At 38.7% G+C, this 26,966-nt stretch overlaps 1 protein-coding gene across 2 annotated transcripts in view; it reads left to right on the forward strand.

Moving 5' to 3' along the window:
• Positions 1 to 11,287: 11,287 nt before the first annotated feature.
• prex2 (phosphatidylinositol-3,4,5-trisphosphate-dependent Rac exchange factor 2) overlaps positions 11,288 to 26,966 on the forward strand; it is a 155,582-nt gene continuing 139,903 nt past the window's right edge. Inside the window, exon 1 of one of the 2 annotated variants that reach the window (XM_055181630.2) lies at positions 11,288 to 11,709. In XM_055181630.2, the coding sequence (XP_055037605.2) occupies positions 11,572 to 11,709 (138 nt within the window). In that variant the 5' untranslated portion in view covers positions 11,288 to 11,571. The remainder of the gene's footprint in view (positions 11,710 to 26,966) is intronic. The other variant, XM_055181629.2, reaches the window with a different exon arrangement.

A 26,966-nucleotide genomic window follows, 5' to 3' on the forward strand; every position in this document is an offset into this window, starting at 1 on the left:
TTCATTAGTACAACAATAAAACCAATACAGGTAGGTTTACTTGAAAATGCTGTGCTATCAGCACATAGTATACAGTGGTAACCAAAAGTGATGTCCATGCTAGAATAATTGATGCCCTATATTCAAGCATATAAATAAAGATGCATATAAAAAAAAGATGCATACAATGTATGCTTTTTTCCATGTGAGTTTTTTTCTATGGATTCTGTTTGCATCTTATTGTATGGTTTTCTGTATATGACATTTTGATATTTGTCATTTGGAATACGCTTTTGATCCACAGCGACTTACAGTGCATTACAAGTATGTAAACAAGGTATATTGCGTGGGATGTTCCCTAGGAATCGAACCCACATACTTTGTGGTCGAAACGCAATGCTCTGCCAAATAAAATGCAAAGTTAGGCAGTTTTTATTTAAATGACTTGTAATAGACTTTTAAAGGGGACATATTATGAAAATCAGACTTTTTCAATGCTTAAGTGCTATAATTGGATCCCCAGTGCTTGTATCAAACTAGAAAATGTGTAAAAGAACAACCCAGTAACTTAGTTTTGGTGAACCATTCTTGCAATCATGTGAAAAAATAGTTCATTGAAATTTGGCTCCCCATGTGATGTCAGAAGGGGATAAAACCGCACTTTAATCTGCACTATCCAACCACAGCACTGCCATTTATTGCAGAGATCAACTCATTTGCATTTAAAAGGACACACTCAAAAATAAATAAAAACCAAAAATTTGCTCAAACCATAGATTGTAAAAAAAGATGGATGACGCCTGTTCGCTTTCTTTCATTGGTGAAAAGTGAAGCCGCCAGTGTCCCGATATGGGGCTGACATTTTGGGTCTTGAGTCTGCGCAGTAGCGATTTCGGGACCAGTCCTGCGCAGTAGTGAGCAGGAAGTGAAACAGCGAAATCAAGACCCTGCCCTCGCTCTCGCAGAAAGCACTAATCACACAATATCACAGCTGTCAATCATGACGTGACACCACCGTTTTTATATCATTAAATAACTAACTAAACACAAATCAATTTTAAAAACAAACATTTGAATGTACATCAGCGTGATAAAACTACAGTAAAAGACAGAAACCAGCTTCGGAAAAAAGATAATTGAAGTGTAATTAAATTTTTTAGTTGGTCTCAAGTCCCATTGAATAACATGTGGAGGCGGGCTTTATGACATATACTGGGACCAGTCACTGGGGGGCGATCAAGACGTTTTGGTTTCACTTTTCAGGGCTTTTGCGGCACGCTTGGCTCAAACCTACAAAGTGGCAATTTTAACATGCTATAATAAATTATATATGGGGTATTTTGAGCTAAAACATCACATTTGTACTCTGGGGACACCAAAGATATATTTTAAAAAGTCTGGTAAAATGTCCCCTTTAATGCTAAATTTACATTGTAATGCACTGTAAGTCGCTTTGGATAAAAGCTTCTGCAAATGCATTAATGTAAATGTTACGGGTGGCTAGTTACTTACTAACAAAAGTGTTAGTTTCTCTAGATATGGCCCATGCTTAATTTTAGATGTCATTGTAGGCAAACCCATCCACAACCAGTAACGTGATCCGAGTTATCATTCATGCCCCTCCGACCATACTTAGGTTAAGGGTTGAGATCAAAATGTTACAAATTATGCTTATTCTTTAATTTCATCCATTCGTTGTTAAAAATGTATAAGAGATCATAACTGACAGTTCTTTTGAGTAGCATCCTCCAGTTTTTGATGGCTCCTATTAGTTGTAGTTTCAACATTCCTTCATTTGATTCTGTATTTATCAGCCTGTGGTGCGGTTAAAGGTCTTTAACTAGCAGGCTACAGGCTTTTGTAATTGCATGGCAGCAGCACATTTTTCAAATACTTCCCCCTGTGTCAACACTCCACCACCTGTTTTACACCCAATTACTGTGCAACAAATTACCCTTACAGACAGGCACTGACAGGAAAGCTGATCCCGGAGAAGCAGGTCCAATGTGGAAAATGAAGACCTTGGAGAAGAGCTGCATGGGAACCTGATGTGCTTAAACAGAATAATTGCTATTTAAGTGGACTTATTATCTGTTTTATTGCATGCACGTATTCATGTCACGAATAACATATAATTAAACTATTAAGTAAAATCATTAAAATAGAAGATATAGTCAATACATTTGCATTGATGCATTTGGGGGATGCTTTTATCCAAAGTGCATTCAATCTATGCATTTTTAATTAATAATTAAAGCAAGGCTATAGACCAATCAGCATTCAGAATCTGAATTATCTGTTTTATAACTGACAATGAAAAGCGTGACTGTGACCTATTTTAGATCTAACCTACACTTCGGTTTATAGCTGTGCCATCTTTTAATTTAATCCATAAGGAGGCGATTAGCAATTAACAATCACTTGAATTTTATACTGATCTTCCCAGTTACTTGAAGAGGTCCTCTATACCTTATTATATTATATTATATTATATTATATTATATTATATTATATTATATTATATTATATTATATTATATGTTCCTTATATATTAATATATAGCTTATATACAGTCAGGCACTGCAGTGCAAAGAATGATAAAACTTCTGCATATAAGCAATAACAAAAATAGCCATTTACGAATTTTCCAACAAGTGATGCAATACCTAGCCAACAGCCTCAGTGGTTAAGCTTTGCACTCAAGATAAACAGTCCTGAAGTGTTTCTGAGGAATATGGACAGTTTGAAATACAGTAGCATATTCATGACTTGGTTTCCAACCATAGCGGATCACGTTCAGAGCTTGTGGGCACCAGAAGGGTTAATGTAAATAGAAAGGTTGGATGGTCAATGGGAGACTGAAGCTGACTTGTTGAGGAGTCACATTGCGGGGATGCTGTAGGAGGCCGGCTGAATTGCTCCTCCAGCTTTGTGGTAGTAAAACACAGACTAAGTACACAGCTCTTTAAAGCCTGGAGGTTTGGAAGTAATACCTCATTTTTAATGATCACTCCTTGAACAACCAATAAAACATCAGCGCCACCAGCAACCTTCAATGCTTGCAGTTCAAAAGGACTCTGTGCAGCTCTCCATGTAGCCTTGTTTTGGACCGCAGTTTAAATGGGACAGCAAATATTTCATCCTGTTACTCTAACATGGTAACAGAGTTTGACAGTAACAGAACTAATTCAGACAGAATATCAGCTATATAAGACACTTTTTATAAAAAATATTACATTGTTATGGCCTATAACATTTTGTGATCCATGACTATGAGTACCAAATTATAAGAATAACCAAAAAATTACCCATTTGAAAAAGCAGGAAATAAATGACTTTGGACACCAAATGTACCTGCAATTTATAATCAACCACACGTATTCTCTGTGAATCAAACTTATGACCTTGGTGAATGTTAACACCATGCATTATTATCAATGCCTGTCTATTAACAACTTTGATTCTCATCCCTTTGCTCCGCGGTAGATAACACACATGTTGCACAGACTTCACCCGTTGAGACCTTAAATCTTTTCATACTTTTATTGCCAGCCATATACAGCATATGGGTCACAGAGAGAGTGTGAAGTCATTATGTAATAGAAACCAGCATGTGAAGCCTTGGTGCTAAAGGGGAAAAGAGTTTACTTACTCAGAACAAAAAATGACTTTCTTGGTATTTTGGTCTTGTTTTCGAGGATTAGTCAATTTTCTTAAAAAAATCCAGATAATTTACTCACCGCCATATCATTCAAAATGTTGATGTCTTTCTTTTTTCAATTGAAAAGAATGTTTTTTGAGGAAAACATTCCAAGATTTTTCTCATTTTAATGGACTTGAATGGACCCCAACATTTAACAGTTTTAATGCGCCAGCGCGACCTCACGCAATTGCGTAATGCCTTGGAAAGGTCACGTGTTACATATATGAAGTGCACATTTGCAAACCATTTTAAACAATAAACTGACACAAAGACATTAATTAATATCATTCGACATTCAACGTCGGAACGGTCCTCTTTCTCCACACTTGTAAACACTGGGGCGGAGTTTTGCATACGTCATACGTAACCTCTTGACGTGATGACGTATTACATGAGGTCGCGCTGGTGCGTCACAGGACTGGAGATAGACGAGAAGTTGGGGGTTAAAAGTGCATATTTTTTATTTTTCTTGTCAAAAATGACAATCGTTTCGCTAGATAAGACCCTTATGCCTCGTTTGGGATCATTTAGAGTTCTTTGAAGCTCCGTTGAAGCTGCATTTTTAAACTGCATTAAAACTGTTACGTGTTGGTGTCCATTAAAGCCCATTAAAATGAGAAAAATCCTGGAATGTTTTCCTCAAAAAACATAATTTCTGCCAATGGCGTACAAGTGAATTAAGCGATTAAAGGAAAACACCACAGTTTTTTCAATATTTTACTATGTTCTTATCTCAACTTAAAACAAATTAATACATACCTATCTTTTTTCAATGCGTGCACTTTTAATCTTTGTACAGCGCCTCATAAATGTGTTAGCATTTAGCCTAGCCCCATTCATTCCTATGGCTCCAAACAGGGATGAATTTAGAAGCCACGTCCACGTTTTCCCTATTTAAAGACTGTTACATGAGTAGTTACACGAGTAAGTATGGTGGCACAAAATAAAACTTTAGTTTGGAGTAGGTAAGAACCAAGTAAAATATTGAACAACTGTGGTGTTTTTCTTTAAGGATAAAAGTCTTACCCCATTCGCAGATTTATTTGCTTGTTTTAAGCACAAATTCTCTTACATTTTTCTGTTTTTGTCTAAAAACTACACTTATTTTCTTAGGTCATTTTGCTCATAAAAAAATAATCTTAATTTAAGAATTTTTAGATATTTGTACTGAAAACAAGACAAAAAAGTAAGAAAGACATTTTTTTGCAGTGAAGATTATAAAGCCATGAGAAAGAATCAAATGAAAACACATTTGATGTGTTTTCTCCAAACAGCTAAAATGGGATGACATCACAGTTGTGAAGAACAAAGATGTCATCCTTGCTTGCTGATTTATGGGACATTTGGCGTTGTTGTAGGGCTGCACATTTGTTACTTAAGATCTCTGTCCTATTAATCTTGAGAGAGAGAGAGAGAGAGAGAGAGAGAGAGAGAGAGAGAGAGAGAGAGAGAGAGAGGGGATCAAAATAATAACTCCTGAGAACCTACACACAATTACCTGTGGAGAGGAAAGACAATTTAGTTCCTAGAGGACTATCCATCCAATTCCTCTTCCTGTCATTATCTTCTTAGCTGACCATCAGAAGATGAAAGCCTCTGTTGGCCCATACAAACAGAATTAGGGAAACATACATATAGTGCCTGTGTGCTGCTTTGAGGCAAGGTCTGCTACATTTTCAGAGTAATTGGACTTCGTTTCATCTGACAGATGATAAAACAAGTGAAAAGATCTAAGGATCAAATCATAGAGACTTCAAAATATCTCAGTTTTTGTACAAATGTCATTGCCTTGTATTTTAAAATCATGATGTGAAGGGAATGCTTTTTTGCCAGATTTTAGAATTGCCATGTTGAAAATTCAATATGTCTTCCAACATTCCTGAGTTTTTGTTGCCTTTGTTGTTTATACTTATACATTAATATACAGTTTCAACATAAACAAAAGGCTTTCGTGGAACAAACGTAACTTCTGGTAAACTTCCGCAAAGATAATAACAATAGAGCCCTTAGATTATTTCTGATAACAAGCAAAATAAATAACAAGTATTAGTTCATAGCTAAAGCATAAATTATAGCATACATCTTTCAACACCATTGCTGAGTTAACCCGTCAATTATGAGAAACGTTTCCCTGCCAATTCCGCAATACCGCTATTATCCAACATGGTTCCGTAACTTATAAAACTACTGAAGGTAGGATAAAACTAATTTTTTTTTAGTTTGAAAGCAGAGGGTCTGTTCTTTCGTTTGATATATTGTATGTTTATATATTTAAAGAAGAACATTTTCTCTGATTTACTGGCCGTCCTTCAACGTGATGCCCAGCTGATGCCTGACCAACGATCACCGGCAGAACCCGCTTAATCTCCGCTTATATCCCAAGGGTTTTTCCCTCCTAGGACTTTTTTATTTCCTCGTCTAAAAGCCCGGGGTTTTTTTTTATCCTAGGGGGTTTTTTAACCCGGGGAGGCAGCCTTCTTGGGCTTAATAGCTTCCTCTTCTAGACATTACATTAGTAATACGCTCGCTTATAATGTTGAGTCATAGCCGCAGCAAATTTAACTGCTTATGCTATCGTGTATTATGTTGTGCTATCTGTCGCTTTTCTGTGCTTTTCACTGTTTCTATTAATGTAAAGCTGCTTTGAAACAATTAACTATTGTGAAAAGCGCTATATAAATAAAATTGAATTGAATTGAATTGGAAGACATTAAACTTTTGTGAAAATCATGAAAAATCCTGGCGCTGGCTGGCGAAAGAGGCATATCAAGACTAAACTAAGCTAACCACAGATCGGCTGCCAAACCACATAGCGGTGATCCATGATCGTTGGCTCCCCTCATCTTTAGAAAACCGAAACATTTGTTATTTTCGACGAGGTATTTGTTCCAGAGTTCAGTTTAGCCATTATAGCCAGACCATTGAACAAACAGAGAACGGAAGTTAAGATCCGTCCCGACGCGAAACCGTGACACCGCGCATGCGTCCGATGAAATCGTTTATAATTAAAATTATATTAGTCAGCTATGACTGTATAAAACCTCAATTTTTTACCGTTGTTTTTGGCCTCCAGAAGAATCCATATGGTGCATGAAAAATTTATGGAGGTTGGGTGTGAAAAAGTGTTTTGGAGTAGGCATATGTATGGGTGTGATCAAATTTGTTTGGAATTGGGAACTATAGTAACCCTGTGTTATTTAATCTCAGACACCTGTAATAGCTTCTGAGGGTGATCCTGAACTGACTCTTCAAAGACTCATCTTACAGTTAATAGCCGAAGGGAAAATGCTGTTTGTGACGCTTAGTTACGTGAAATTATTTTCATATAGTTGAGCTGTCAAGAACAGGCTCCTACATTTTACTATTTTCAGCTGATAAGAAAGTATGAGACATGGCCATACTTTTGTATATAACACTTTTGTTGCCATTGACAAGTAAATATATTTTTGTTCACAGGCTAACAAAAAGAGAGTGAAAATATATACATAAGATTTTAATTTTAAAATAAACGATGCACTATACAAAATTAACAGAATTAACACAGAATCTTTTGCTTTGATTCTTTCGTCCCCCTCCATCTCCCAAAAGCAACAGACACCTGCCACCTGGTCAGCAATATGAGTGCAGTTAGTAATCACATGTGTTTAGCAACCTTGTAAGTATTGGTGGCTTTGGTGCATATTTGTAACATTGGTAAGAGGATCCAAGACTAGCTTGTGAGTTGGTTTTAGCTGGTCTACCAGCTTGGTTTTAGCTGGTATTGCTGGTGTAACAAGCTGGTCTAGCTGTTTTGGTCACTTTTTAAGCTGGTCTAGCTGGACCTAGCTGGTCAGGCTGGAAGACCAGCTAACCCACCAGCTTGACCAGCTTTGCCAAGCTGGGAGGACCAACTTAAATAAGCTACTGTCACCTTAACCCAGCTAAAACCAGCTACCAGCTTATTACATGGATTTTTCAGTAGGTAGTGCAGAAATGTATTCAAATCAAAACATGAAACAAGGTAATCCAGGTATAAACAGGACAGGACACAGAAACCAAATCTTACATCCAACAAAGACTGACGAAAGTCAATGGAGACACTGGGCTTTATATACTGGGGGAAAACAAGATAACTATAAATTATTAAAAAAAAATGCTTAGTTAATTTTATTATGAAAATACTTTCTTGTTGTACCAAGCTCTAGAATATTTTCTTCTGTAAAATTCTGAGGGGGGCTTCAAGAATTTTTGTAGATATGGAAAGTCAAGAAAGTTAAGATCCACTGTCACAGAAGATTAACTAGATATTATAACTAGATAATACCAGATTATTCCGACTGATATCTACTGATGCCGATACAGATGGGTTGGGTGGTTAATTTGCATTAACCAAATTCTGAAGATGACATTTTATAAATGTTATTCATTCATATACTGACCATTAATATTAAAAATCAAACTAGTGATGTTTCTTTACATTTTCTATACACAGAGCTTAAATGCATTGCATTTTCCTCTTCTCTTTTGATTGACAGGATATATCAGCCATGACTATTAAAACTATCAGTACAGATTATTTGCAGATATATCTCTAATTATAACCACAGATAAGTTTGCACATTAAGAACAGTACAGACATGTTCCAAATACAGTGTTAAATTATTTTATTTATTTATTCTTGTTGTTTAATAATCTGTCACAGAGAAATTAAATAGATCATACAGGCTTCTTTAAAAAGACAAAATTGCATACACACATTGAAAGTATCGTATTACCACATTGAAACAAGTGAAGAATCAGCTATAAATATAAATTAAATTAACAATGATGTCTGAAATAACCGTTACATTTTCGTCTTGTATCTTTTGTTGTGACGTCAGAGGTCCGTAACCAATCAAACTCTGCGGTATTTTGTTGCAAACTCATCATTTGACAATGTGGCCAACTTCGCATTGCAACTTGTTTACCCCCCAACCCAAAAAGCGCAAACCTGAGTTAATTTTCGTAAGGGAAGCTTCATTGCACTTTACTCTACTGTATTAAAACAAAGTATATAAGGACAAAAGGAGGAGAGAAGCAAAACAGATGTAAAAGTACAATTGACAGTATGCAAATTCGACGCGATGGCGTCATGAATGAATATGTTAATAAGCATGCGCGTCATCGGTAGACGGCAATATTTAATTTAAAATAGTTAGCAACGCTGCTAGTAGACGCTGACCAAACATTGTGCAAGTGTCACAATGGAAATGGTTTGACGTTTCTACATTAGGTAACGTACGTTTCTACATTAGGTAACGTAAAAGAAAACACTGTCCAGACTACGTTAAATACGCATTATTCGCTTGCACGAGGATAAACCAGACTGTAAAAAAATAGGGATAAACAGATTTCGCCACCTTGTGTTTAGTGCGTTGTAGTAGCCTACTGCCAAGAACATGAAATGAAACCATTAAATATTAGAATACATATATCATTTTGATCTGCGTCCTAAGCGGGTTTCTGTTATAATTTAAACACTAGAGGGCAGTGTCTGATAACAATGAAGAAGCACCGCTGCCACTCATCATGATTGACGTTAAAAATTTCTCAAACCTCTCTAACTCTCCAGAGGAGTTTGTGCTATGCGAGAGTCAATAACTGTGCAATATTGTTTATTTGGTTCTGCTGATTGTATTTACCTGAGCTATTTTAATTTGGCAGACACTGACGAACAGAGCAAACACTGACTGTGCATAAGTGAACAGACTGCAGTTGAGCATTTGCCACATTTCAGATAACTCTTTGCTTGGGAGTCAGATATCATTAGTGCTAAATGAAAAGACACTCTCAGAACAAAGTAAAACAATATCAAATATCATATTTTTCTATTAAAAATTATTTAGATTTTTTATTCAGTATTTATATGTAGGCTATAGTAGACTTATGTATGTGTTTAAATTTACATTTAACCCTTGTGGGTGGTTGGGGACATTTTCATGGGTTTTTTGTCTTAATTTGGCCACAAATGTGTTTCAACAAATTGAATGATTTTTGGTGACAAATCGTGTATTGACACATATTTTGGGAAAATGCTTTTTCAATGAATTTTCAAAAACTCAACAATACATCATTGGCAAATTTACTATCCATTCGAGTTAAAATCTCATTAACTAAAAATTCATCAAAGCCAATGTTTTTATTTATCTTTTTACTAATTCCCAACACTGTGAAAAAGGTAAAAAAACACTTTTTATATTGAAAATCTGTCATTTTGTGTTTTTTCCCAAATCAGTGACATCACTTATAAACTTGGCATTTAAAGAGTTAAAATCATGGAATTTTAATAAAAAATTGGTAGTTTTGATCAGTACTGAGGTTGATTAACAGATTTATGCAAAAATACATCTGATACATTTTAGAGCAGTTTAATTTAGTGGACATTTTCATCCACGAACAACCAAAAGGGTAGTAAATTTGAACAATGCACACGGGTTAATTATGCATTTGGCAGGCGTTTTTATACAAAGGTTATTTGCAGTGCATTCAATTTATACATTTTAAGTATTGGTGTTCTCTGGGAATCAAATCCCATGTTGCTAATACAATGACCTATCAACTGAGTGCAGTTCTTGTAATTTCACAGGACAACACACAAACTGATAAAATGTATACCTTGAATTCACAAAAGGTTGCTTTTGATAAAAGCATCTGCCAAATGCAAACATTTAAAGGGGACATATCATCATCATCAGACTTTTTCCCTGTTTAAATCTTATCATTGGTACCCCGGTGCTTCTATCAACCTAGCAAATGTGAATAAGATCAACCCAGTAACTTAGTTTTGGTAAACTATTCTCTGCAAGCATGTGAAAAAATAGGTAATTGAAATTTGGCTCCCCAGTGATGTCATTAGGGGATAATACTGCCCTTTAATCTGCACTATCCAACCACTGCACTGCCATTTAGTACAAAGATCAGCTCATTTGCATTTAAAAGAAAACGGCACATTTTTTGCTCACACCTACAAAGTGGCAATTAATAAATTATCTATATAGTATTTTGACCTTAATCTTCACAGACATACTCTGGGGACACCAAAGATTTATTTGACGTCTTAAAAAAGTCTTAGCTTAGGAAAATGATTTGCACAGCAATGCACAGTGCATGGGACCATGAAATGCATTGCATTTCAGTTTCACATGGTGACATCTTTCTTCTTTCTTTCTCTTTAATTACTGGACAAACATAATGTCTTATTGTCATTTGCTTTAAAAAAAAAAGATAAAAAGAAGAGATACATAAATTTATTTCTTTCTTGTTGCTTGTGGATGATGGTGTGGTTTTGCAATCTCTGTACCCTTTTAATCTTATCCTAGTTTCAAGGCAAACTTACATTTACAAAGGCTCAAATATTTAGCATAATAGTTAAGAAACATTCCAACTATCTGATGAAATAACTAATAGTTTCTTTCTTTCTTCATAATTACAGTATGCTACATTGTATTACTTGCAAGAGTGTCGTTCAGCTTTTTAAAGTAATGTAACTAATATTGGAGTCTGGGAAAGTCTTGCATGCATGCATTGTAATTACCCCCAATGTCATCAACATTTCCCCACTGTGCTGGCACGAAATCCCAGCCATTTATTTCCTGTCCTCTCTTGCTAGCGGGAGGCTGGATTTAGGATGAAGGTCCTTAGAGTCACATGGACCTAAGTTTTTGATTGATGTTCAAAAGCCATTACTACACACGTTTTTCGGAGTAATGTTGAACTTCTGAATTCCTGCAACCGATTCTGAGATTGTTTGTGTGAACTGCGTTCATTTGCTCCGATGCCTTTCATCATGTTTCAACCCTCCAGTAAGCGTCGTTTCATTTAAACATCTCTTTTGATAACTTTTGAAGAGTTTTTAAAGGAAGACCACCAAAATGACTGATGAAAGCAAAGCTGAACATAGAGCCGAAAGCGGGAAAGATTTAGAGAAACATCTTCGCTTGCGAGTTTGCGTGCTGAATGAACTTTTAAAGACTGAACGGGATTATGTTGGAACTCTGGAGTTTCTTTCGGTAAGTACAACGCGGATAACTATTAATACAATAACTTCATGTTTTGTAAAGTTTAGTTTGGAAAAACTGGTTAAAGCTCTTCTACACTTGTATAAAGGCAGCAAATGCGCGCGTCTTGGTTATAACTGGAGCGCGGACAGTCAATGAGCTCAAGTAAAAACGTAAACTTGCATTGTAGCCAACAAACATTATTAATATAACGCGATATATCGTCCGTATAGTCCACACTATAATAACTGAACACGTCTATTTAGTATGCATGTAGTGCACGAGCAGCAACAGAGGTGATGTGGTAAACCTCAAAACCGGTCTCGTGCCATGCCTGTCAATCTTGTGGATGGCTTGGTTTTGTAGCTCTGTCTAGTAACAATTTAATTTTACTTTGCCTAAACTTTTATATCTTTCCAATATTTGTTGGCCCACTCACGTCTATCTGCTTTTCAAATGAAATGGTTTTGTAACTTTGAAGCACATGAAATAGGGATTTAAAAGTTGTTTCTTATCTGTGTAACTCGTACAAACCTTGCAGAAGAAAAATATTTAAACAGTTTAGTCGTTTGATATTTCATTGATGCTTTTTAGATTTAACAGCTGGTTTTCATAGATTGTTATGTCTGGATATGTTGAAACTAGAAAGACATTTGGTGTTCAAGGATAATACAGTACTTACAGCAGGATGCATATTAAAAGCATACTAAAGGAAGCATGCATACTACAGGTTTTGTTTATAATTTTTATGTCTCAACTGGGAATGCACCTGTTTGTGATTTCTAAGGCTTAGTAAGCAAGCCAAAGTACATACATTTTAACTTGTGCAGGTAAACTGTATTGGAGAAATACTGGAAGTCTTTAGGTGTTACCCAGAATGTCATATGGGAATGTCAAGGACACTTTGGGGCACTTTATTGTTTGTTGTAATGATGATCCATGCTTCATGTACATTCACATGTTGGCATTGCATTTTAGACACTGTTTCGCATATGGTTCCCACATTTGTAAGGGATTTCACGTTGAGTTCAACAAATGAAATATGATATTGTAAACAGCCATTTAAACAATTTAGTCGATGGAGAGCATTGACTGTGTAGCAGACTGACTTCCAGAGCAATGAATGATGACTATATATATTTTTTTAAAAACTAGAACTAGTCAGAGGTTGCATATCATTCAGTGTAACTGTTTTTCATTTAAAATGTTTTAGGAAAATATGTATGTTCTGATTCTTTCCGACCAATTTTAGAATTGGTCCGTTTTCAAAGTCTTTTGCAACCTCAAGCACTTTGGCTTTAACAGTTCCAGTTTATTTGGAGATCAGATTATTCACAATTGGTTTGCAGTTCCAGCCAATGGCAAGCCAAACAATTAAGTTGGTTTTATTGGCAGCAGTTAACATGATTTGCGCATTTAAAAGAGGTGAAAAGTGCTTGTTTTGATTATAAAGGTTTAATGTGAGATTAGCAGACTCGAGGGAACTTCAATCAATTTAAGTCACTGGGAAGTATTATCTACAGCGTCCATCAACAGGTCACTTTCAACTGATCATATTTACTACTAATACCAATAGCAGATATCCTGAATTATCCTGAATGTCTGGACCAGAGAGAAACAATATTTGAGCCTAATAAACTGAATAAAGGAAGCCTGTGTTGAAATGAAGTACAACAATGGCTGTCAGGAGGTGGTATTTCATTGCTTACAGGGCAGAGAGGATCGGTGCCATACTGAACAGAGTGCATTTTGTCTTTGTAAGAATTAGGGGGTCAGTTCCAGACAATATGGCTCCCCAGTTGAACTGACCTGGTTGGATTGCCAGAAGGGGGCCGGTGACGTGAGAGCCCGGGCTCTCTGCCCTCCGTTGTAAACTACATTTCCTGATAGAGGAATTCCGGAGAGGTTGCAAAAAATAAGGAAACAATGGTGGATAAGTTGTTTGGTTTGAATCCCGAAAAGGCTTGGTAAATCCTTATCAATTTCGCCCACCATCAAGGCTAATTTGTTCATGGAGAAAAAATAGTTTCTTGAGGTTTAGTGAGAAATACTAGGCGCATCGACTGACTTGGCATGCCACACAATTCTGTCTGGCTGTCAGATGAGCCAAGAACAGTGTCTGGCTATTCTCATGAGACAGAGGAAGTCTCTTGAAAGATCTCTTCGAAGATATCCCTAGAATGGCTTATGTAACAAGTCAATATAGATCTGATAGTGAGAGTTTTCAGATAGTCTTGTTTGTAGCTGAAAGCTAAGAGCGATAATCCTTTATAAGATGTGCTTCACTTAGGGATACTGATATTTTAAATGGCTTAAATATCCACTCTTTTTTTCTTATTGTAAGGTTTTATATTGGTCATGTGCTGTGAGTTTGTTGCATTTACATGGAAATAAGAAAAAATGGGCCAAATAACAAATCTCATGCATGAGTACTAGGGCGAAACAGAGCGCTTTCATGTCCTAATTTAGTAGAAAAACAGAGCCATGTCACTGCATAATGTGTTCTCTGGCGGTTCAGCTCAGGATTAAGTGTTCCCTCTGCAGTGCTTTCCTTTTGTGACACCCTGTGGGTTTAGATGATTTGGCCACCCAATGTTAATTAGTATAAATCTTAATAATACTGTACAACTTCAAAAAGAAGTCGGACCATAAAATTGCAATTACATTTAGTTTGCTTTCGGGGTAAACAAAAATTATAAATGGCCCCTTTGACATCACTTTTTGTACAGTGTGTTTGAATATATGATCATGTGGTGCAATTTTCTAAACAGTGTAGGATTTTGTACTGTGTAAATCTGTAGGAAAACATTAAAGCAGTTCACAGAAGAACTAGAGATCTTCACAGGTCCACTTAGATCCTGGTTCGGCTTTAAAAGAAATTACGTGTGCCTCGGACACGGTTTGGGTTAATAATAGCCGAGACGACCCAAACTATCTCGCATCTGTGCCCTCTGTTTGCCAAGAGCGCTTGCAAAATCGTGTTGTCAGTGCTAGGTTAATTTTTGTTGAGACAGACCTGTCAATCAATTTTGAATGCACATTTTTGCGGTTAACTTGTTGTCATCGTCAGATAACAAAGGAAAATAAATGGAGCAGCAGGGTTTCTTTCTGACTGGTGCGTGCAGGGATGCAGACTGCACACATGTCATTGCCATTACATTCGATTCCAGTTGGGTTAAAAAACTGGTTTGGGTAGGTTTGCCAACTTTCGCACTCTGAAATATGGGCCGAGTATTAAAACACACTTGTAGCCAATCAGCAGTAAGGGGCCTGTCTACTAACCAACATCGTGCCTGGGTTGCATATGTGTGGGACGGGTCTATCAAAAGAAGGTCCAGATTATATTGGGGTAGGAGCAGTTTTGTTTAGGTGATTTCAAATATCAACATTGGCTTTCAGAGATCATGCACCACCCCGCATTTATTTTTTACGTGTGACAAACTAAAACTAACATAGATTCTGTAAGATGTAGTGTTTTTTAAAGTCAACATCAAAAACTAACACACTCAGGCTGCAGTCACACCAAAAGCGTTTATGGCAGTTGCAGGCGCCTTTTTTGAATGATATTCTATGGGCAGGGCGCGTTTGCGCGCTGTTTATGCGCGCCGAGCGCCTTGCGGTTTTCTGCCGCCTGTCGCGCACGCGTTTTTGAAGGAGCGCTGAGAGCGGAGAAAGCGCCTGACGTCATTCGCGTCTTCCATTGTCCAATCGAATGAGGGGAGAGGCGGGCCTTACGTTGTGGTCAGTGAAGTTTACAGTTGCTTTGAAGAACCGGACTCCACTCGCTCACTCTCTCCTGCGTGTTTATGCATCTCTCACCCTCAAACAAGGTCAGAGCAAGCGTCCTCTTTTTAAAGTTTCTGCTAATATGACAGTTAACAGCAAAAGAGCGCTCACGCTTCAATATTTGATTGACAAGACAGCTTACTCGGTGGTTGCTTAGCAACATGAAAAGCCGCGCCGCACTGCTCTTTTTTTAAAAAAGGCAGTGCGTCGCGCCTTGCGTTTGCAAGCGTTTAAAGCGCTTTTGGTGTGACTGCGCCCTTACAGTCTGTAATTTAGAAGCGTGAGAATTTCCTAGCAAAGTTGAAAATGCCTTGGGGCTTTTTAGATTGTGGTGATTTATTAGGCAGGTCTCTTTATAATTGAGACCGAACTTTGTAATGCAGATCTTAAGGTCTTTACACACCGCAATGTTTTTCGTGCGCGTTTATCTCGTGACTCAAGAACGAGCGCCAATGTGAGTGCGCACACCCACGCGTAAAGTGCGAGGCGCAAAAGCGTCATTTTCAGAAAAACTCCTCGGACACGTTTTTTTTGGTTTGACGCGGCGCGTTAAAAGTTGGCCGACCAATGAGATTGGCACTTTTGTTCACGTGCCTGGCGCTGCTGAAGTTCCAGTAAAACACGACTTGGTGGCGCTCAAGCACAAAATAGTCTATACATGCACAAACAGCTAAATGTATATATAAAAAATAAAACTTGAAATTGTATTATTTGACCCTCTTAAACGTATACTGATTGTACATGAATGGGTCTGTGATTGGATGAAAATTGGCGGTGATCATTCTCATGTGTCGTGACTCGTGATCAGCACTGCTGCTGTTGCTGCTTGTAGCGCAAGTGGATGACATCAAAGTACCGCGATAGCATTTCAATAGCAGGCTTTGTATTATTTCTCGAATTGCTCGGTTCTTGTGGCGCCACATGAAGTCGAACAAGTTTGTTGTATCAGTCACTGGTTTGATCAGCGTAGCAGTCAAAAAACTGGAATCAGGACAAATAAATTAGGCTCAAAATACGGGACAGTTAGCAACCCTAGGTTCGGGTAAAAAGGGATTCGGGCCATTTTGGGTCGGGTACATTTCTTTGGACCCACAAAGACCTCTACTAAGACCACGAAAATAAAATCTAGTGGTGACATAAATTACAAAACAAACCCCTAACTGTATTAAACTTTGGCATATAACCTGCTATTTGTGCTTTTGGCATGAATGTAAAAGTGCTTGGTAGACAACATGGGGAGAAAATCACACAAACATACTGCACAAAAATGTGCTAATAACCACATTCAACACCATAGCAAGTGCCTTGCAAAGCTTTGGCGATAGCACACATCATCAGTTTTTGGTGATTCGTAAAAATAAGTACCTTTTCAAAACATTTATACTTAAAGAGGGCACATTACTACCTCAAAGGTATACATAAATGGCACATATTAGGACCTTTTTTAATTGTAGGGTCCCAGTGACAGCTTTTGTACCGTTCTGATTTTTCACTATTTAAAAATTCTCTGCTTCTCTGTTACGAGTCACTATTAATTTACAGGCACATTGAGACCTGTTGATTTGTTGGTGTCACGTGAACGGTGCTGAGACTAAGGCTCATATCCTTTCCCTGTCAGGCAGTGAACCCTGCAACCTCTTTCCTCAGGGTCACAGCTCTCCATCCTCAGCCTCTTCCTCTTGATGTTCTGGTTTATCCATCTGTTGCCGTGGATAGCAGTAGGGCTTGGCCAGGCACCCCCTCTACACACATTCATCACTGGCGAAAACTCATTAAACATGTTTGGCGAAACATTTTTGGCAGAATTAAAGTGGATAGCTTAGCTCAGTTTGATGAGATGCATTTAAGTTAAGGTTAAAATCTTTAGTGCTTAATTGTAATTTTTGGGATTTTGGCACATTATAGCACAGTTTGAGACAATGGTGTGATATTATCTGAAACTATTAGGCCCTGTTTACACCTGGTATTAAGATGCGTTTTGGTTGACAGGATCACAAGTGGACGATGCTAAATACAGGTAAACTGAGTTTAAGTTGTTTTGAGCTTGTCCAAATTCAGATGTATTCAAAAACGCATTTGACCAAATTGTTTTTGTGGTGTAGACGCTCATGTGGTCGAATGTGTTTAAAAAGGCCGCCTACTCTCCTCCTGTTGATTTAATGTGATGTAGCACAATGTTTTTACATCAGACCTGATTTCTAGTGTGAACCCTAACTGTGCGTTCACACCGCTGCCGGGGAGGGCGTCAAAGTGGACAGAAATCATTAATTTTCAATGAGAGCTGGTGGCAAGCGGCGGCACGATGCTTCTAGGATGGTGTTAGCATTGAGAAGAGTAGAAATCAGCTCAACGTTATGGTAATGAGCTATGACACAGTTCGGCGGCAACCAATCAGAAGGCGAAAACATTGGTCGGAAACTTCTGCTTGAGAGGATTACAGAGAATGCATTTGAGCATCGGAGCGTCCACTACACTTTTACTATAGCAAGGTTTCCCGCAGAAAATTTGTTAGTTAAGGTGGTAGGGTTGGGCGGGGCCGAGGGCGTGGCAATAAAATGGACGGGGCGTATGTGTCATGATGAAAATTTAAATATTTTAATAAAATAAAAAATAAAATATTTATTTTTAAAACACTCAAATAAAACTTCATTTTGAAGAAACTATGACAAAAAATGAACACATACTAGATTATAAATGAATTAAATGTTTTTACCTCTAGCTGCGTGATGAAGTGAAACTAAAGGGTTAATAAACACAAACTAAAGCAGATGTTGTAGAACGTCTGGCGAACGATGATAGATAGCGAAAAAAAAATAAAAACTGATTATTTCCCACTATTAATTACATTATCTTAAAGGAGAGTTACTGTAGCATGTAAATAATGCACATAAATAAAGTGAGTAAGAGCGCTCAACAATTATATCTAATCAACAGGCACGTGAAACCCTAGCAGGTTGCTCAAACAACAAATTCACCAGCTAACTTACTTTAAATTTGCAAGAACTATAGACTAATAACAGGCTTAAAAAACCCAAAACACATGTCCACTTACAGTTGTCACGGACACGTGTTTTATCAACTGGCTATCCTCCAGACATGACGGAGCACGTCTTATCTCATTTCGGCCGTGTGGTGCGCGTGCACGCTCGCGGTGTGTAGCGCGTCTGCGCTATTCTATGAGATGTTTTATCAACTGGCTAGTTATCCTCCAGACAGTGACGGTTTCGGCCGTGTGGCGTGCGTCCCCGCTCGCGGTTTGATGCGGGTACGCGCTATTCTCCGAGATGCACTTGACGGCCTTTTGCAGCAAAATTTTTTTTTTTTGGACGATCTTGTTAAGGCGGTAGGGTTTCCAAGCTTAGGCGGGCAGCCTTAACTGAAATATGCTGCGAGAAACCCTGCTATAGCATCGTTGGCTGGGCAGCCAGAGCCTTTTATTGACGTTCTCTCCCATAGACCATCCACTCAAAGTAATCAAGACAGATGCGGTCAAAAGTGGACAAAAGAGATGAGAAATGTGTCTCTCGTCCACTTGTGATCAGATTGACCAAAATGCATCTTAATACCAGGTGTAAATGGGGCCTTAGGGTCTCTTTGTTGTGAAAATCAAGCAAAAGGCTTTAGCAAAAGTCACAGTTTGTTACTTATTCAATCTAATGGTTCAGAGTAGCAACAACTGAGATTTAAATGAAGTTTTCTATGTTCAGGATAGACTGAAAGTGTAATAAGAGAATAATTGAATTATAGACATGGTCTCGCCTGACAGACTCTCAGCCAATCCGAAGCTCACACCTCTTCCTCACTTCAACACCTTCCCTCCCTTTTGTCTCCCATCAATCTTTACAGCCTTCGCCTCCCGCATATGTTCCATCCATTATGTCCCAATACTTTGTTTACAAGAAGTTGAATTTTCCTCCTTGCTACATGGAACATCATTAAGATTTCAATCTTTGTAATGAGTTTAGGTTTCTTTTTCCACTGCAGAGTCAGTTCACATGTGCTACACACGGACATTACAACCATCAGTGACCTTCTTTTATCTTAACTGCTTAACTAGCTCTCCAAGGCTTAGGGCAGAGCACTTCACTTTAGATGCACAGCGTGAAAGCAAAAAGTGTCAGCCATTTATCTGCTCTCGTGACGGAGCAATTCATGAAAGAGAACAGAGGCCTTTTGTACCCTTGGGAATTTAGAGGTGAGGTCCTGCGGTGAGTCTGGATGTGCCGAATAATAGGTTTTTTGACCTTACTACTGTTGGGGTCTTGCGATTGTTTGGTGCTCACTGGAAGCATGTATGTACATTTACATGTGCGCATGTGGCAAAGCAACTTACAGTGCATTGCAAGGTTACCTATGATGACATTTTGAGCTACTATGCAATGCTCTACAGGGTAAGATACATAAACATTTAAGCTCTCCATCACTGAGCTGTAATTAAATCCCACACTAGTTAAAAATTCTGAAGAGATTTACTTTACTCCTCCCCTCTCCATCCTCCGAAAACATGTTTTATGCCACCGGCTTCCTTTTGAGCAACGACTGATTTAGCGGTTTAGCTGCAGATCTATCAGCTCTCCTGGGTTCTCCTCTGGACACAGTTAAAATAAATCTAAAGTGGTCTTTACCGCAGAGCACATACATGATTCATGGTGACCACAGTTAACCTCTTGTGTGTTTTTGAAATTGTTTTACACTTGAGGTGATCCCTGTTTCATTGCCATGTGCGGTCTTGTGTGTCGTTGTGTTTGTGAGCGCGCGGGGGGCTGCGAGGGGCTCCAGCCGGTGAGTTCCTTTAGCTTTTGTGTCAGCTTGAGCAGGATTTCCTTCCTTCCTGTCCCTCCTCTCCTTTCACATTGTGCTCGGTTTCCTTTGCTGGCTGCTGAGGCGCACGGGCTGGTCCACACGAACAGATTCAGTGCCAGGGCATCTGTCTCAGATCACTCCGTTACAAGACAGCATCTGAATTAGAAACTATCTGACTGACCCATTAAGATGGAAGTTCGTTGGACGATTGCTTTTTTGGGAGGTTATATTTTTATGCGGTAGTGGAATTTTTAGTTGTGGCAGTGAATAAGACGTGTTTGCTTGTTTGCAAGCTGGCCTTTCAAATGACCCCACATGTGCAAGTGTCTAAATGGCCATAGTTGCCTTGAGGATGCTGAGTCCTACATGCCACATGAAATATGCGTCCAGTTGCAGTTCATTCACTAAATGGGACATAGCCAATAAGGAGCATTCTTATAATTGAAGTCAACATGAAATAAAAATTTTCAAAAGAAAATTTAAACTGTAATAACTTTCTCCGCCTCTAAAACCACTTTGCTTTCCGTCTGACATCATCAAGCCATTTTGAACCCCTCAACTTTAACCACATGTCATATAAAGAGCACTTTTCATGATACGATCAAGTCCTGATGGACAAAATTTAGTTTCTATTTGTTGTCTTATCAAATGTTAACTTATATTTACAACCTGATCTCACGAACTTCCGTGTTATAGTGATGGAATATTTTGCTAATTTATCCGTGTCATTATCACGGATCTCCGCATTTTACCGTGTCCGTACCACAGACTTTCTTTTCATTGTTTTTCCTATTTTTAAACCATTGTCGCTTGGGTTTGGGGTTAGATTTGGGGTTTGGGTTAGGATGTCACATTTTTTTCCTGATTTTTAAACAATTGTTGCCTGACATTAGGGTAATGCTGCGTTTACACCAGCCGCGGTAGAGGCGTGAAGCGCGAGTGATTTCAATGTTAAGTCAACGTGAAGATGTGTTGACGCGCGTCTGGAGGTCTCGCGGTGCGGATGAGGCGTTTGGCTCGGAAGACGCGATTCCACCTCATTTGTGCATCTAGTTCGCGCAAATAGCGAGAGTTGAGCGCCTGGTGCGGTACGCGCGAATGGTGCTTTTTGTCCATTTTGCGGTTGAGGCGAATTGGCGGCTGACGCCCAAGTTGAAAAATTTGAACTTTGGCAGAATTTCGTGCCGCTTTAACCAATCAGGAGCCTGCTTGCTGCTGTGGTGGCAGCCCTGCCCGGAGTCACTCATTTAACCTGAAGGAACGCTTGATATTGTCCGTAAGCAGTCACCAAGTTCTTATTTCTATAGAGACAGGAATTAAAAAGACCTCGCTTGGAAGAGTGTCAGTGAGGACATCGGGCAACCTGGTAAGTTGTAATACACATTTCCTTTATCGACCCGCGCCGTTTATTTTCCCCCTATAGTAAGGTTACCAAATACAAACTGGTAACTCTCTCGATAAATGCACAATCAGCATCAGTCATCTTGCAAACAGACAACTGCATAGCATTGGCCCTCCCACAAGAAGTGGATTTTGCCTCTGACGGGCGTCAAATGCTTGCTTTTTCCACGCGTCTACTTCGCTCTAGACGCGCAAATGCATTCAAACTGTTCAAGCGGCAAACTAGGTGCAGTAGACGATATTTTGATGCCTGAAAAGCGGTTGGTGTAAACGCAGCATTAGAGTTGGGTTTGGATGTAATTTTATGTAACAGAAAGTCGGTCTAACCCCAAACCCAAGCGGCAATGGTAAGAAAATAGGAAAAACAATTGAGTAACCAATAGGTGAAACTGACACAAAAAAGAAAGTCCATGGTATGGACATGGAAAAATGCGGAGATCTGTGACAGTGATACGGATAAATGAGCAAAATATTTTGTGACTATAACACAGAAGTTCGTGAGATCAGGCTGTATATTTAAATCAGAAAGACCGGAAGTGAGATGCAAGTCACAAACACACCTCATTTATATCAACAAGATGTTAAAGGTCCTGTTTTTCCTGCATTTTTGAAGCTTGGTTGTGTTTACATTGCGCAATATAACATGTGTTCATGTTTCACATGTAAAAAAACACAGTATTTTTCACACAGTTTACTTATCTCTATAGCGCTGTTTTCAAAAAGGGCTGATGTCTTCGTTGTTCTATGAAGTCCCTCCTTCAGAAATACGTAACGATTTCTGATTGTGTAGTTTGTTTAGTGTGTTGTGATTCGACAGCAGCTTAGCTTAGCAGAGCCGTTTGAGCCAAAACTGGTGACTGACGTATTCCTGTGGGCGGAGGTTAGTAAAAAACTCCTATAAAGACCCCTTCACAGTTCACGTCACAGGCGGTTCCCACTGCGCATGTCGGGGTCAGAAAAGTCATTACAGCAGATTGAGTTACGTATTATTCGGTATCGTCAAAAAAGCCTACTTGCTTCGTGGGCTGTGAAAATCGCACCAGGTCTGCTGTTACATTTTTCGGGATTCCTGCAGAATCTCAAAAACAAAAAAATACAACATCTGTGGCTGCAAGCAATTAAACGTGCTGACTGGGACAATGCAAAAATCAAAGAGGCTTGTGTTTGTAGTGCTCACTTCATTTCAGGTAAGTCATCATTTTTCAGCCCTGTTAGATTAAACTAGAAAGCCTAGATGGTATGAACAGTTTGACCCCGTGCTGCGCGCACCCGATAGTCATTCAGTGTTTACAAACCTTGAAGGGGTCTATTGACGTCATATATTTCAAACTAAAACTTGAAAAATGTGATCATAAAAAAAATTAAAATTTTAAGGGTGTTTTTGTATTTATCTCAATGCATATACAGTATATAAAATAATTTACTAGGTTGTTGTAGTGACTTTGCATGTCAGTAGTGAAAGAAAACCATTTTGAATGCTCCCTTTCTTTCTCAGTTCTTGGAATTTCTTTAACGTCCAGATTCCCAAGAGGATATTCCCGTACAAAACAGGAAAATTGAGTTGGCCCAAATATACAAGGTATAAACCGCTATAAATCAAATCTGTCCTGGAGGTCCTTTGTGATTGGTTTATTATTGGAGCAACCACATACAGTTATTGTGGGAAACTGAAATATTCACACAAACATTGCTAACATAGTCTGTAATACAGTGGCTGAATTCCTGCAGCGCTTACTCGTAAAATGTGTACTTTATGCGTATGCACACTTGAACTAGTCTGATTTTTTGCTGAATTATCTCTTTCATGGAAATGAATCTCAAACTAAGAATTTAAATTAAACATATTAAATTATACAACATAGTGTTGTTGGTTAGTGTTTAATTACACAGACTTTATGATAAATGTCATAAAACTGGGCCCACCCTGGCACCATCTTGCGCCCCCCAGTTTGAGAACCACTGGTTTAAAGTATCATTGCACGATTTCTACAAATTATTACTGTGTATACAAATAAAACAAGTCCAGCTTGTTTCTTGTAGCTCCCACTTACGATTATGTCTGCAGACTTGTAATCCATCCAGTGAAACCATAAAGAATCTGTGCCACATTTCTGACAATGTTTGTATTCTTCTTGTCTTTGAGTTAGTGATGAACTTTCAAATTGTATTAGTCAGCAGCCTTAGATGACAAAGTGAGTAAGTCATTGTTTTTTCCTTCTGAAACTGGATGCCAGTTTCACTGTCTGTAGTGTGAACAAAGAGATCGGGCCCAGCAGCTGGTACTTTGTTTAGCATAATGTAAGTTCTGGCATACTGGGTTTGAAATCAGTTTTGTAGAGAATTTTTCCAAATGCCAAAAGGAAACTTTACAGCAGCGTGCCATGTTTGTTAACAGTGCTATAGTCAGTGGCGGCTGGTGAGTATCTACTAAATGAGTATCTGGCAAACGTGAGCATCTCTTTTATTATAAACCCCTTCAAAGCTTCTGCAGTTATTTTGACAAGATGCATGATGCACATGGTTCACATGACACGCGAACACATATTTTGAAAAGTTGAGCCACACACATGATGGGCTAAATACACCGGCCGCCACTGGTTATAGGCATATAGTGTTTTGCTTATTTAGAAATGCGCTTTGTCACGTCACCAGGGTTTCCCGCAGAAAATTTGTTAGTTAAGGTGGTAGGGTTGTGTGGGTGGGCGGGGCCGGGGCCGGGGGCATGGCAATCTAAGGGGCGGGGCGTACGGGTCATGATGAAAATATTTTTATTTAAAAAACTCAAATAAATTTTGAAGAAACTATGACAGAAAATGAACACATACTAGATTATTAATGAATTAAATGTTTTATCAACTGGCTAGTTATCCTCCAGACAGTGACGGACCATGTCTTTCTCCCATTTCGGCCATGTGGCGCGTGCCTGCTCGCAGTGTGAAGCGCGTCCACGCTATTCTCAGAGATGCACGTGACGGCCTTTTGTGCAGCGAATTTTTTTTTTGGACGATATAGATAAGGTGGTAGGGTTTCCCAGCTTAGGTGGGCCGCCCGAACTGAAAAGTGCTGTTGGAAACCCTGCGTCACAAAATTCAATAATCGGTGACAAGTGTATATGTTTTTTGTTTAGTGGTTTGTTTGTGTTACATTTCAAAGTAATGTATGATTTCCTGAGCAGACATAATACATTACAGCTTCTTCCCCAAACAACAGATCATTTCCAATATATGTAAATTCAATGCCAGACAGAATATATTAGTGCTTCTCTAGACAACATATCATGGCCTGTCCATAAAATATCAAATAAATACTCAGAAGACATGGCCTGACAATTGCAGAATCCTGTGAAAAGGCTGTCTTGCTTTTTAAAATGTCAAAATGCACAGTTGATTTCGAGGTCTAATACTTTGAAATCTTTTCCAGCATACAAATATTCTCCATCCTTAGCCAGTTCTGGCAGAACTGCTTCTTTATCTCTGATTTGTTATTCAAACCGCACGCAATCATAGGTCGAAGCCAGGTGACAGACTGAGCGAGCTTTATTTCATATTTCAGGTCATTTAAGGACTTGTGCCTATGAGCAGATCACAGCATGTACATACTTGCTTTGTGTTCAGGGACAGTTTTCAATGTTAAACCCCAAGGCTCTGCTATGGCGTTTAAAGTCCGATTCACCTTTGTGGTTCTACTGTGCCATCTTCCTGATCTCCTGCGTTGTGCTAAGTAGTCCGGGCCTCCAGCAGAGTGACTGGCATGCTGAAGGGGTTAGAGAGGGCCAGCGTTCATTCATACACAAAGATGGCATTGATCCCAGAGCACTTGGAGGGGGCACTTTTGCCCGGCCCTTTTCATTGACATTCAAGCTGTCTTTGGGGTTTTTCTAAATGGAAAGACAAAGTTGTTTTCTCTCTCCTCCTATACCAATGACGAAGTCCAATCTGAGCATAAAGATTCCAGGATCCCCAATAGCACCAGTTCCAGTAATATTCAGCTTGTGTGCAGTTATTAAACATTCCGGACCGGAATGCTAATCAATGGTACAATCATGTGTGCCAGACATGCTGACCGAGCTTTGTAGCTGCTGCATAAAAATTCAGCTTAGTCACCATGTGCTTTATTCAGACCAGAGGGTAATGGGATTCTGAGGCCTTGATGCATAATAATGAGCTTTGCACTGCACATGAAGTAACATTGAAGTAGCCATTATGTATGGGATAATAGATGTAGCATCGTTTTTGGAGGGTTTGTTACACTGTAAGAAATGTTTTATTGCCTTAAATTTGTAAATAAAATCAAATTGGCTTTATAAATGATTTCATTTTACTATTTTAAAGAGCGTCTATTTCATTGTTAAAGAACTTTATTTTGTGTATTTGGTATAATACAATTTGTTCGCATGGTTAATGGTTAAAAAACCTTATTTTCCACATACATTCCACATAAATCGGACAATAAATGCTATTTAAATCTTAAAATGTTTTACATTGCATTCACTCGCAAGTCCCCCTGTGATGAAAATCTAGTTTTATTGTTTATATGTCTTTGTGGTGTTTGAATATGCTTTAAGAAAAAAACGTGCAAATTCCTCAATCAACACCAAAGGTGATTTAAGCAATTTTGAGCATGGCATGGTTGTTGGTGCCAGACGGGCCGGTCTGAGTATTTCACAATCTGCTCAGTTACTGGGATTTTCACGCACAACCATTTCTAGGGTTTAAAAAGAATGGTGTGAAAAGGGAAAAACATGCAGTATGCGACAGTCCTGTGGGCGAAAACGCCTTGTTGATGCTAGAGGTCAGAGGAAAATGGGCCGACTGATTCAAGCTGATAGAATAGCAACTTTGACTGAAATAACCACTCGTTACAACCGAGGTATGCAGCAAAGCATTTGTGAAGCCACAACGAGCACAACCTTGAGGCGGATGGGCTACAACAGCACCGGGTACCACTCATCTCCTCTACAAATAGGATAAAGAGGCTACAATTTGCATAAGCTTACCAAAGTTGGACAGTTGAAGACTGGAAAAATGTTGCCTAGTCTGATGAGTCTCGATTTCTGTTGAGACATTCAGATGGTAGAGTCAGAATTCGGCGTAAACAGAATGAGAAAATGGATCCATCATGCCTTGTTACCACTGTGCAGGCTGGTGGTGGTGGTGTAATTGTTTTGGGGATGTTTTCTTGGCACACTTTAGGCCCCTTAGTGCCAATTGAGCATCCCTTAAATGCCACGGCCTACCTGAGTATTGTTTCTGACCATGTCCATCCTCTGATGGCTACTG

Source organism: Misgurnus anguillicaudatus, chromosome 25 (assembly GCF_027580225.2).
Source record: "Misgurnus anguillicaudatus chromosome 25, ASM2758022v2, whole genome shotgun sequence".
Classification (NCBI taxonomy): domain Eukaryota; kingdom Metazoa; phylum Chordata; class Actinopteri; order Cypriniformes; family Cobitidae; genus Misgurnus; species Misgurnus anguillicaudatus.